Source organism: Prionailurus viverrinus, chromosome C1 (genome assembly GCF_022837055.1).
Source record: "Prionailurus viverrinus isolate Anna chromosome C1, UM_Priviv_1.0, whole genome shotgun sequence".
Lineage (NCBI taxonomy): Eukaryota > Metazoa > Chordata > Mammalia > Carnivora > Felidae > Prionailurus > Prionailurus viverrinus.
In genome coordinates, this window is record NC_062568.1 from 85,618,836 (window position 1) to 85,633,192 (window position 14,357).

Below are 14,357 nucleotides of genomic sequence, written 5' to 3' on the forward strand. Positions count from 1 at the left end.
TGCTTCATTGATTCAACTAAGCTGTGTCCTTGAATTTGCTTGTAATCAAATTACTTTTCTAAAATATTTTTTCTATCCACTAGAATAGCCCTCCTATTAATTTGGGTAATGTTGTGATACACATAGTGTAAAAATCTGCCTTTTTTGGGTAAAGTTTCTGTGATTATTGTATGCTCAGATTAGCACTTTTTAAGAGAAATAGATAAATGATGCAATTCTCCAGATAAAGTAAACTTGTTAAGATTCACTATGCTGTATTATCTTCATATTTTGCATGATAATTATAGAATATTTTATTATGAATTAAGAGCATCATTTTGCTTATTATAGAATGATTTTCCTTAGCTTATTCATTCATTTATTGGATACTTATTTATTTTCTGATATTTTACAAGTGCTTTGTCCAAAAGGTAACTTTATATTGTAAATAATCAAAGTGAACAATCTATGTCCAAATGGTTTTGCACTCATAGCAAGAGCTGTTCCCAAAGATGTTGAATTACTGTCCCATTCATTCAAGCTAGTTCTGAATCTATGGCCACACTCTCTAAGCCTGAAAATGATGGTCAAACATTTGTTTCTCTGAAAAGGAATCAATTATTATTGCATGTATAAATTTTTACACTATCAGAGGCTATTGTAGTGATTTTTTCCTAATTAGAAATAAATTTACATTAATTATTAATTCATTAACTAACTCCCACATTTTAAATCGTGAAATAAATCCTGGAAACCTAAGTGTCAGTGTTTTCTACTTAAAATTAAAAGTCTATATAATTTGTGCACATTAGTATTTGGTAATTTTTCTATGAAGAAGAAAGACATCTTAAATAATAGAATTCTCATATTCTTTGAATTTTTCTTAGGAAAAAAAGTACAGTGTAAGTATAATATTAACTGATAAGGACCTACTTTATATAGTTTTCATAAGAAGGAGAGTTCTCATTTTCCCCATAATTTTTATTTCTGGTGATAGAATTAGGTAAATTTTGGATAAAGAAAATAGCTTTTCAGTACTCCATTTAAAAATTTTTCCACATTTACTCTAGGAAGATAAAAACTATGCTTCAGTGCCCCTCAAATATACTTTTAATGTACTTTGCACATAACACTCAGTAAATATTTATTTACCAATTTGCTGACTGATTGACCAAAATTACCTTAATGCGACTTAAATGCCTGAGTCTAGTTAGCTTCTGATTTTTGAAATGTAAATATGAGTTGTTGCCTAAGAAGTAACTGCAAAAAACACAGCTAGTCCTATTAGGTATAAACACTTTTGGAAAGCAGAAGGCCACACCAAAGCAACCTTAATGATCAAATGTTTTTCATAGAGTATTTGCTGTGTCACAGTGGTTTGGTAGAGTCATGACGTGATCACATAAAAATTGTGTAACACATAAAGATGATTTTATAGAACAGTCATTTTCATTATTTTCAAAATGGATAAAATTTATATTTCAATCATACCTTCTAATCAAAATAACTGAAATAGTAAATAAAGTTAATAAAAAGATTTGCCTATGGAGGCAATTAGAGAATAGTTTGAAAATTACAAAAAAAAGTGAAATTAGTATTTACTAATTCATCTCAAACCTTACTTATTTTCAATATTTTTATAAAAATGAGATCTTTATAGAGGAAAATAAAGAGGCAATATTGACCTAATTTTATACTTAAAATCTTTCTCTGAGACCCTTGCCCTTGTCCAAACTTTGTGTTATTCAATGTTAAGAGTTGATAGTTAATTTTTTTTCAATTCACCTTTAACATACTTTAGAGTATGTATATTCATTAATATTTGTATGCTCTTCAACTTTTCATCCAGTACTTTTCCCCATTTTGGGCCACTAATGAATACTCTATCCTGAATATGAGTGTACCAGACTGGCTAATTCTGCCCCTAGACCCAGGAAACTCTAAAGTCAGTATTTTTGCATGAAGACTCAGTGAACTAGTATAAATAGTAATCCATCTGGAAAGCCCGATTTCCAAAACAGATTTTTTTTTTAAATATCAAATTTTTAATTTTTTAATTTTTTTTAAATATACAGTGGTGATGAATCTTCAAATAGAAGCAGTCAGAGATTTAAGTCTTAAGAATGGGCGAAGGATGAAGTTAAATAAATAGAAATGAATGGAGGTCTCTAGATGCATGGCATGTCTATCAGTAAGCTGCACATAATAGAAATGTCTACTTGTGAAGCACAGATCCAATATTAATAGTTTTTTTTTTCTTAATCTATTAAAGTTACTATGCATGCACTGTTCATGCCCCAGGGCTAATGATTTTTTTATACTATTTTTATGACTTAATATGAGTTTATGTTAATGAAAATCATTCCATGATATTAGATCAGAAACTAAAATTCTCTGTTTACATACAGGCCAGGTACATAGGGGGAGGGTCCAGCGCTTTCAAGCTTCCACACACAGCGCCGCCCATCTACCTAAACTCTGATTTGAAAGGACCACTTACTGCTGGGGTGAGAGAAGAAAGTTCATTATTCCATATCCATTCCATCACAGAACCCCTCACAATGAAAGATGATGGCTAGACGTAGATAAGGGCTGTCTTTAATTGAGTTTTAATTAACAAGAGGTTTCAAAACAGCATTAAAATCAGGACTTATGTTTTATGTCTTGCCTATGCAAGATCATATATAAGACATGTTATCATTTTAGACAAGCTATTAAGTAGAAATACCTCTTCTGCTGCTTTTGAAAATGTCACAGCACTTTAACAATAAAAATGAGTATTGGCTATTCTAAGAAATCTCTAGTCAGAAATTTAAATAATTTAAACTGAAATTCATGTTTGATTTGATTTGCCTCCTATTAAGATGTTTTCTTGAGTGGATACAAGTTTGATATCCAATTAAATAAAAATATATTACAAAATGTGGTGTCATATTGAGAAATTAGAAATGGTCTAATGAAACCCTTCTTAAACATTTTTTTTTAATTGAGTAACAAGTTTTTAGAGGAAGGTACTTAGTCTACAGTTACATGGTGCATGGTGGATGAAAGAGGGATAAAATAGGGGTATCAAGATTCCTAGGGATGCATATGTTCTCCCTTGTACCTCTCTCCCATCAGCTGTTGTCCATTCTCATTCTTTATCATGTTTGTCTCATTCGCATGACTCAAAGATTATATATTTCTTGTTCGTAACTAAGATTTAGTGTTCTGCTTTTGGGAAGACGAAACAAAACTAAACAAAGACTAGGCAATGAATTCTTGGGTTAAGTTTCAACTCATAAAATCATGAACATTGCATGTTTTTCAACTGAAAGAGATCACTTCTTCTGCATGTCTCAATTCCACTTCACAGCGCTCTATCTATGAAAATTAAGAAGACTGGACTTCACAATTCCTTGAAAGAATCCAAAATACTTCCTGTGATAAATACATATAGGTTGTCTGAAGCAAAAATATTGTCTTTATTTTAAAGTCTATTCCACCAATATACTTTACTGTTATTTTCTTTGTTTCCTATTTTTGACTTCATAGTGAAAAATTATAAGCCTCAAGCAATTAGATGACTTTCTGTAAACACATATTTCCTGCTGCTGCTATGGCAATAAGGGGACAAACACATTGACTGGAAATGTGATGATTTGGTCTAATGTTTTACACTTTTAAATAAGTCTCAGTGAATATTGTTATCACAAAGATATCCTTGGGCTTTTACTATCATGTCAAAGCTCCACTTAGATTCCCAAGTTACCTGAAAAATGTACAATTATGTTTTAATCTGACACCATGCAGAAGTCAAATAAAGCCTGTCAACAGAATTTAAATTACATTTATATAATTACTATTTAGCAAATTAAATGTATTTCCTATAAATGTTGTTAACATTAAAAGACAAATATCCTAGAAAATAACTAATGTGTTCAAAACTGATAATAAAGTTGTATTTATCTATTTTTTCTCTCCTTCAGCCAACAAATTACTCCAATCCAGTGTATGCAAAATTATATATGGATGGGCAGAACTGTCGAAACTCCTTAGGAAGTGTTGATGAAAGGAAAGAACTGCTTCCAAAGAAAATAGAAATTGGGATAAGAGAGACAGTGGCATAATCAGCTATACCTTTTATATGCTGTATAAATGTATAAAATATAAGGATGACTTTTGTATGTTCCAATAGTATTTTACTTGTTTTGGCATCAGCATTACCTCTTTCTTTATCTTTTTCCTGGTTAATTGTTTTCTGAGTTTTCTGGGTTTTGTTTTTTGCTGATGACTGTTGATTGACCATTTGTATGGTATTTTTATGAAAAAGAACTGCACTACAATACAATTTACAACAATGCTGCTGATATGATTCACCTTTGAATTTGTTAAAATTAAAAACAACATATTCCTTTCTAGTGTGAATATGAGCAATCTATTTTGTATGAACTTTTTTGGTTCTATTTAATCAACAAAGAGAATCTCTGCACTTTTTCACTGTATGATCTGGAAGCTGTAAAACAATGTCATTTTATTTTTCCATTTAAATTGATGGAAGAATGATTGAATGGTCAACTCTCTTCTTTGTGCCCATTAAGATTGATTCAGACTGCTAAAAATATCCAGCCCTCACAAGTCCAGCCTCACCTGCTTTGAAATTAGCCTTAGATTGCCACATGATAGATGAGAATTTTGAGGAAAAACTTTTAAAAACATATAAAATTAATAATGTGCATGGATACATACGACTTCATTTGCCAAAATTTAGTGTACTCTATGTGATATACTAAACATATACACCCTGTAAACAATAGTTATATTTAGGTGGTAGAACATAGCAAAAAATATAATCAGAAGCGGAAAGACCACACCTGCTATGGGATAAGACCTTTTGTTCTCCCTCAGTCCTGAGGTCAACAGCCAGCAGAGAGCACAACAGGGCATTGGGTACGCATGCCTTAGGAAGTTCTTCCCAGTCATGTGCATTTTGTGGAAGATTAACCCAACCCCTTACCACACAGAACACTGAACAATAATATATAAGCACACAAATTGATGACAGAATTTCAATTATGTGAATGCATTCTCTTTGCTAGGTCAAAAGGAACGGCAAAACAGCCATTGCCATGTAGAGTACTTGGGAAATATTTTCAATACACAATATGGCTAACCCATCACTTGCCCTACTCAAAATGTATTCTTAAAGGACTTTCCAAGTTATAGAAGAAAACTTATCTACCCCAACTCAAAGGTGGAGAGTAGAAATGCTGACCAGTTACTCTGGTACTCCGGTTTCTTTGGTTTATGCAAAACACATGGACCCCATTCACTCTTTTGTTTGTTTTCAAATTTTGATTGAAACAAGTACAATTTATTTAAGTTGTATAAAAAGGATAGCATTTTTATACAGATATCTTTAAAGGCACAAAAGATTTATTCACAAGGTATAGAGGGCTTTTTGTTCCTCTGATAGACATGACTGACTTTTAGCTGTCATAATGTATTAACCTAACAGATGAAATATGTTTGTGGTTGCTCTTTATCCCTTTGTACAAGCATTAAAAAAAACTGCTGTTTTATAAAGAGACTTTTTGTTGTACTATGTGCATGCATACTACCTATTTCTAAACTTTGCCATATTGAGGCCTTTATAAACTATTGATTTATGTAATACTAGTGCAATTTTGCTTGAACGATGTTATGCATATCATAAACTTTTTCAGGTTCTTGTTTAAGTACATTTTTTAAATTGAACAGTATTTTTCATTTTGGTTATAATAGTCATTTTGCCTATGTTTCTACAATGAAGTGTTAAATACTTTATAAAAAATTGTTGACTGACTTATTTAAATGAAATTCTACATATTTAAGTGCTTGTGTTGGGTAATTTTTAAAAGAAAAGTCCTTTCTTTGTGCAGTGTAATATTCTTAGGAAACTATTTCAGTAAACATGAGACATAATTTCGTTACATCCTTAGAACATACTTTCTGGGGTAGGATTGATTTCATTACATCACTTATAAAAGCACAACAGAGAAAGCATTTTCTCTCTTCTTGAAGCAGAAACATTTTCGTTACTTTATATTTCCCTCCATCTTACATTGCTTATTGCGGACTCTTGTATTGCAATAGAAAGAGAGGTAGGTTTTTTATCCAGTAGTGTGACAATTGTATTGAAATAAGCCAAAACTCTTCTGCCCTTCCCATTCTCAAAAAGTGTACTTTGTGCAAAACTCAGATTCCATTAGATGCTAGTTAGGCGTTGTTTTGTGTTTGAATGGTTATTGCTATGCCTACCTGGAGTATCGGAATGGAGAAGTACATATAGGTGGGTCTGATTTACTGAAGCTATCACTGAGTTATGTTAGTTATATTATCTAAAGGGGCTTTTTGTATCAGAGCTTTATAAATGTAACTGAAATTATTATTTGAAAGAAACAGAACCTATAGACTGAAGTGATCTTAATACAATTAATAGTGGTATAAATATCTAGCAAATCATATATGATACACAACCAACAAACCAACACTCAGAATCTGGCACAATGACCTGTTTTCTCACTAGGACATTGATGAAAGCCATAGTTGAGAGAGCTCAGGATACTTTTTAACCCCTACATTCCATCTACATAGGTCGTTATGTCCACATTATGCTTCACCATCCCATGTTAGTTCATTCAAGTCTGCATCAGAGTTCATTGTCTTTCTTTCTGCCGTTACTTTGCCTTCAGTCCTTACAGGACAAAGATATTTTTTCAACTACTTAAATTTATTTATATAGCTCTAGCTCTTTTTGTTTCAAGTCTCTTATGCAAGAAATTCAGGTGTATAATTCTCCTCCACAGTGACCATACTTTATAAATGCCATCACCAAAATGCTTCCTAAAATATACCTTTGAGCTCTGATGGAACATATTTTCTAAAAATGGGTGCTTCATTGTAAATTCTCCTTTCTACCCAAATGATTATTCATCCAAAGTAGGGGTTTTAAACCTCTTGATGTTTGGGGCCAGTTGATTCTCTGTTGTCCTTTACAAGGTTGGATAGTTAGCAGGACTCTGCCTTCTGTCCATTAGATGCTACTAGTACCACCCAAAGTTTCAACAACCAAAATGCCTACAGACTTTGCCAAACTTCTCCTGAGGAACAAAACTGCACTTTTATTTAGAACAGATGATCTAGAGCTATGTTCTGCCATCCACTATTAAAAAAGTCTCAGCTGTAACAGCTAACCCTCAGCATCAAAATAATGGCACTCCCAAGTTTTTAAGTCTTTAATGCTTATGATGCATGAGTTATAGAAATTTGGTATTAGTAAAGTGCCTGTACATTAAAAAAAAAAAAGCATCACTAAGGGACAAAAGTTTCACTTGGAAACTTTTACAATTTTGTGTAAATTGGGCCATTTTAGTTGATGTAACTTTTATTTGTGGCCATTTAATGTCATTTATGATTGTTTTATTTTGTTTTGTGCTTGATTATATGCTTGTTTTGTTGGTTCTTGAGGTTGAGATTTAAGGTTGTACTTTTTTTGTAGGAATGTTACTTTCTATTTTTATGATGACTCATATATGAAGTCCAATATTCAATGTATGTTATAGCTACCATAAATGAACTATAATATGCAAAATATCCACAATTTCCAAACCCTAACAGGAAAAATTGCTACATGTGATGAAGGGAATAGAAAAAAATACACTGCTTATTTTTCTTTATCCTTTCTTGTGTCCATATCTTCACATAGCTACTCTGGATATAAAATCTGATTCCTCTCTAAGAATACTACTACTATTTACAGAGTCAACTCTTTCATGCAGTTTTACTTAAATTAAGAGACAAAGAATCCCACAGACTTGAGCAAAATATTAACTGACCACTTTTTGAAAGCTGTATTTTTCATCTTACGCCACATTCCAATTCTCATCAGCTTATTTAATGGAAAATTTTCTCAATAGTAGATGATATAATTTAATGTAAATTAGAGTCATTGTTTAAATAGAAATCCTTAAATTATAACTTATAAGAAAAGGAGACACTCAAGCACTTTTTGTGAAGCTGACTACTGGGTAATACAGCAAAAAAAAAAAATTATTTTGTTCTATGTATTTTGAATGTGACAAAAACAGTAAGAGCCAGAAAATAGTTAATTTTCCACTTCTGCTACCAATTCCATTGCTAACTTAACATATCCAAAAAGCTAACACATCGAGGAAAAGATAAAGTTAATTAACTACAGAAGTAGTTTTATTCAGAAAAACATTTAGTTTTTGATAATATCCAGGGGCCCAGGAACATGTGCTTCATAATGTGCTGTACATGTATCTAGTCTAAAAAAAAAGAAATAAGTTCTTTGGTTTAAATTTTCTGTATAGATATTACACCTAAGTGGCTGTAATTTATTCTGAAAAATAGTTTCTAGTGATATCAATTTTTTTGTATCCAAAGTGATCAAAAATCAAAAGAAAAATTAGTACTAAAGATGGCCTATTTGATAAATTCTATGCTTAGAATGTATTCATTGTCTCTGACAGATAGTCTGCCCCTTTAGCTGGGGTTTGTAAGATAACGGTGAACTTAAGCAATGCAGTACTGACGCTTTACTCATTTGTTCACTCCAAGATAATTTTTCAGCGTAACTTCTTCTGCAGTTTTAATACATAAAGTATGAGCCTCCTGATGCAATTGATTTCCAGACTATTCATGCCATAGTGGCTTGGAAACCAGTAATAAAACTGTTGTAAGCTTTCAAAAGATAATGTCCATAGTGAAAACCAGAGACATCTTATTCAGATCAGTAATTTAAGTATGAGTGAGAAAATATTTTTTCACACACAGAATAAACTGTGAAATATAATCAAGAAAAATAATGTAGGAGTTTGGAATATAAGGCTGCTTATGGAGATACTTAAAAGCAATACACAGAAGCACTTGAGTGGCTCAGTTGGTTAAGCTCAGTCCTGATTTTAGCTCAGGTCATGATCTCACGATTCATGGGATGAGCCCCACATCAGTCTCTGTGCTATCAGCATGGAGCCTGCTTGGGATTCTCTCTCTCCCACTCTGTCCACGCCCCACTCTGTCTCTCTCTCACAATAGAATAAACATGTAAAATATATATACAAAGTTTAGGTTTAGAGTGACTTGACTAATGAGCTAAACATTTCTCAGTGGATAATGTACAAAGATAGGTAGGAAAAAACTGGACAATGAGACTGCAAACAGAAGTAACCTCCATCCCTGCAGTCAGCTAGCATCAATGGTATCTTTGTGGCAATTTATATAAATATACAACAATAACAACCAACTCACGTATTTTCACACACTGACTTTGATCTCCCATTAATTGTGAAGGTGGCTCTGCTCTGCTATTTTATGTAAAATTCAATTATGTTTAGCTTCTCTGGATTATAATTTCAGTAGTCAGTACCCTTATCCAGAATGATAACTAATCCCTAGTTTCTTATTCCTAAATATAAAATCATATTTCTTTCCATTTGCTTCTTTTTCTCCCCAAAGTGACAGTATAAGAAACCAATATTCCTCTTTGACTATTTTGTCATAACCTGTATTGCTTATTCCATTGTAAAAAAAAATTTAGGGGCGCCTGGGTGGCGCAGTCGGTTAAGCGTCCGACTTCAGCCAGGTCACGATCTCACGGTCCGTGAGTTCGAGCCCCGCGTCAGGCTCTGGGCTGATGGCTCAGAGCCTGGAGCCTGTTTCCGATTCTGTGTCTCCTTCTCTCTCTGCCCCTCCCCCGTTCATGCTCTGTCTCTCTCTGTCCCAAAAATAAATAAACGTTGAAAAAAAAAAAAATTAAAAAAAAAAAAATTTAGAAAATAACTATTAAAAAAAGAAAAATTACCACTAAGTTAAAGCACTAGAAATAACCAGTTATCATTTTCAAGAATTTTGATTTGTTGTAGATCATGCATAAATTTAAATTTTCTATCCCACTTTTAAAATATAACATTTAACATTGAAATATTTAGTTTTATGTCTTTCTCATGCTTTTATTTAATCACTTATTTTTATTCAGTTTCTGTCTACTTTTTTTATTTTTTAAATGTTTATTTATTTACTTTGAGAGAGAGATTGAGAATTCCAAGCTGTCTGCACTGTCACCACAGAGCCTAACACAGGGCTTGATCTCACAGACTGTGAGATCATGACCTGAGCTGAAATCAAAAGTTGGACACTTAACCGACTGCCCCTCAATTTCTGTTTAGTCTATGTTGATTTTATATTGCTTGGTTTTATTTTTCTCTCTTGACTTAAAAGTTATTCATTTATTATTTGTTTTACTGTTAGAATATTTTTAAAGTTAAAAGTATTTAACAATTAATCCAAAATTTAAAAATAAGTCTTTTTTTCTTCTAAGATGAGAAGTTTAGCATTCTTAGATTCTCCTAATCTAACTTGCCTTCATAGTCTTTGATATAGTTTGTGGTTTTATCTTCATAATATTTAACTGAATTAGTATTTTTATATTTTTTTGTCTTCTCTTTGTTATTTGGAAATTTTCAACTATTTTTACGTTTAGTATTTCTCTTTTAAAAGTCATTATTCTTAGGGACTCCTGGGTGGCTCAGTTGGTTAAGCGTCCCACTCTTGATTTCAGCTCAGGTCATGATCTCTTGGGTCATAAGATCAAGCCCTGTGTCAGGCTCTGCATTGACAGCACAGAGTCTGCTTGGGATTCTCTCTCTCTCCCTCTCTCTGCCCCTCTTCCACTCTCTCTCCCTCTCAAAATAAATAAGCATTTTTCAAAATACCTTATCAATCCTTTTACTATATGATTTTTTCATTCTTAATTTCTCTAATTCTGACTTATTTTATTGGTATATTTCATCAAACATCCTTATAAAAAACCTTCATCTGTGGTATATTTGTTGAACTGTTGTATTTATACAAATATGTCTCCAAGACCTTAAAATACAAATGTCAACTCAACTCAGTGGAGCTTCCTCTAAAATTAGGTTGCACCTGCCTCACACTATTTTCTGGTATTCAGTGTTGTTAAGGATAAGTCTGAGACCAAACAGATTTTTCTTTTTTTGTAATATTTCTCCCTAGACTTAAAAGCCCAAAGCTAATTATAATAAAAGTATTTTGCCACATATGTTTTCATTAATTTTTTCTACTTACAATCTGTTTTCATCTGAGATTCGTTTTCTTCAAGATGTCTTTATTATTTCTGTGCAGATTGTTTTATTTACTACACAGAAACAGTAGTTCCTAGGTTAAGTCTTTCTTTTTCTCATATATGTATCATTTTAATAATTTTTCTTGTTTTTCTTTTATTCTAAGAGAGATTTTCAGGTTTCTGACCTGCATTTTTAATTTTCTTTTTTCCCTGCAGACTCAACTGATTTTTCATGTGTGCATATATGCATGAGTCTCAGAATGAATTTTTCCTTATTTTACTCAGCTTTGTTTTTAACTTAGTTTTTTATTGTCCCGTGTAGTGTATTTTCTTCTCAGAGCTTTCTGCCGAGGTGTCATAGTATCTATTTCCTGTGTCCTACTCACAATACCAACTAATTTCCAAAATTATCTTTTTCAACAATTCTGTAAGTCTAAGGCATGATACCCTGATGTCTTTGTGCTATGAAATTAAAAAATAATAATAACAGTTCAAGATGCTTTTTATTTTCTCTTTTCTATTTACCAATGTTTAATTACAGATACAACATTCTACTTCCAGTGATGCCCAGTATACAATATTTATTTGTTTCCACATTCCATCAATTATATGCCTCTTACGTAACTTTCTTGGGCCCATAACTGCAGGACTATTTATCCCTCATTTATCCTAGTGGGTCTTTCCTAGAACCCTATATAATTATTTTCATACTCATATCCCTATATTTTTATTTACTTAAATAATGACAGAGAAGTACATGAAAACATCAATGCTCCTGTATACCATAATACCAGGATACTTTCTGTAATTTACACCGAGTTATATTCCCAAATATCTTGTCTTATATTGTGCTCTAACCTTCTGTAAATTTATTAGGGGAGAGACAGGCTTTTTTAGTGTATTCACACCAATTCCCTTTCTTGGAAACCGTCTCAGATATCTGCCCTATTTTCTGGCAGCATCACTCTTTGAAAGATAGTAGAACCTTGGATTGGTAGCAGTGACTGTTCAGTGGAAGGATGGCTAACAACTTCCTTTTCTAATACAGATCCCAAAACTTTGCATCTTGATACAGAGCATGGGGTTTGGGGAGGGGGGATGAGCTAAAAGGGTAAGGGGCATTAAGGAGTCTACTCCTGAATCATTGTTGCACTATATGCTACCTAATTTGGATGTATATTTAAAAAAATTAAATTAGGAGAGGTAGGGAAGATAGCGGTGTAGGAGGATGCTGGGCTCACCTCGTCCTTCTGATCACTTAGATTACATCCACATCAGCCTAAATAACCCAGAAAACTGCCAGAAGACTAGCAGAGTGGACTCTCTGGAGCCAAGTGTAGACAAGAGGCCCACGGAAGAGGGCAGGAAGGGCGGAAAGGTGGTGCGCACTATACAGACTGGCTCGTGGTAGAGCGGCAGCCCGCCCATCAAGGCAGAGCCCCAAAGTCTGACTTAAAAAGTGGAAGGGCTGGACTGCATGAGTTCTGACAGACAGAGGGACTTACCATCTGGAATGTTGTAAGTCAACAGCTCTGCTCAGAGAGCGGGAGGGCAAGAGGACACCTGGTGGGGAAATGTGTTGAACTCTGGAAGACAGAGCTTAGCTTAGAAGAAAACAAAGGCCCTGGCCAGTGCCATCTCCCTCTCCCATCCCCCAGCCGAAATCCCCAAGGGAACCAGTTCCTGTCACCAAACTTGCTCGCACCGCGCAAACACCCAACGCCGTGCTTCTGTGGATCCATCCCTCTGACGGGTCTGCCTCCCTCCTGGTGCTGCAGGGTCCCTCCTGAAGGAGCCCACTGAAAACAAAGGGAGCTAAGCCTACCCCTCCCACCCCTGTGCACCTTGCTGTTCCACCCTGGCTAATATGCCAGATCCCATTGAAGCAGCACCACAAGCCTGGCAGTGTGCAAGTAGCCCAGACAGGGGCCACACCACTCCACAGTGAGTCCTGCTCCTGGGAGAGGGGAAGATAAGGTACACAGCAGTCTGACTGTGGCCCCAGCTGTGGGCTGGGGGCAGACATGGGGTCTGACTGCGGCCCCGCCCACCAGCACAAGTTACTCTGGACAACACAGAGGAAGTGCTCTGCAGTTGGGAGCCACCACAGGGACTACATAAAATGAAGAAATGGAAGAACTCTCCTCAAAAGAAACTCAAGGAAGTAGCAACAGCTAACAAATTGATCAAAAACGACTTAAGCAATATAACAGAACAAGAATTTAGAATAATAGTCATAAAATTAATCGCTGGTCTTGAAAAAAGCATAGAGGAGAACAGAGAATCTATTGCTACAGAGATAAGGGACTACGAAATAGTCATGAGGAGCTAAAAAATGCTATAAATGAGATACAAAATAGAATGCAGGTGGCCATAGCACAGATTGAAGTGGCAGAAGAGAGAATAGATGAATTAGAAGATACAATTAATGGAAAAAGAGGAAGCTGAGAAAAAGAGGGATAAAAATTCCAGGAGTATAAGGGGAGAATTAGAGAACTAAGTGATGCAATCAAACTGAACAATATCTGTATCATAGGAATTCCAGAAGAGGAAGAGAGAAAGAAAGGGGTGAAGGTATAACTAAACAAATCATAGCTGAGAACCTCCCTGATCAGGGGAAGGAAAAAGGCAATGAAATCCAAGAGGCACAGAGAAATCCCTTCAGACATAACTTGAATTGATCTTCTACACAACATATCATACTGAACCTAGCAAAATACAAAGATAAAGAGAAAAATCTGAGAGCAGCTAGGGATAAACAGCCTCTAACTTACAAAGGGAGACTCATGACACTAGGGGCAGACCTATCTACTGAAACTTGGCAGGCCAGAAAGGAATGGCAGGAAATCTTCAATGTGATGAGCAGAAAAAATATGCAGCTGAGAATCCTTTATCCAGCAAGTCTGTCATTCAAAATAGAAGGAGAGATAAAGGTCTTCCCAAACAAACAAAAACTGAAGGAATTTGTCACCACTAAACCAGCCCTAGAAGAGATCCTAAGGGGGATTCTGTGAGTGAAATGTTGCAAGGACCACAAAGTATCAGACATAACTACAAGCATGAAACATACAGACATCACGATGACTCTAAACCCATATCTTTCTATGATAACACTGAATGTAAATGGACTAAATGCACCAACCAAAAGACATAGGGTATCAGAATGGATAAAAAAAAAAAAAAAAAAAAAAAAACAACCAAGACCCATGTATTTGCTGTCTACAAGAGACTCATTTTAGACCTGAGGACATCA

At 34.3% G+C, this 14,357-nt stretch overlaps 1 protein-coding gene across 1 annotated transcript in view; it reads left to right on the top strand.

Moving 5' to 3' along the window:
• The window catches only part of LRP1B (LDL receptor related protein 1B), a 1,903,200-nt gene extending 1,899,112 nt beyond the window's left edge, over positions 1-4,088 (top strand). Inside the window, exons 91-92 of the mRNA XM_047873645.1 lie at positions 2,388-2,486; positions 3,948-4,088. Of these exons, the coding sequence (XP_047729601.1) occupies positions 2,388-2,486; positions 3,948-4,088 (240 nt within the window). The remainder of the gene's footprint in view (positions 1-2,387; positions 2,487-3,947) is intronic.
• The last annotated feature ends 10,269 nt before the right edge of the window (positions 4,089-14,357 follow it).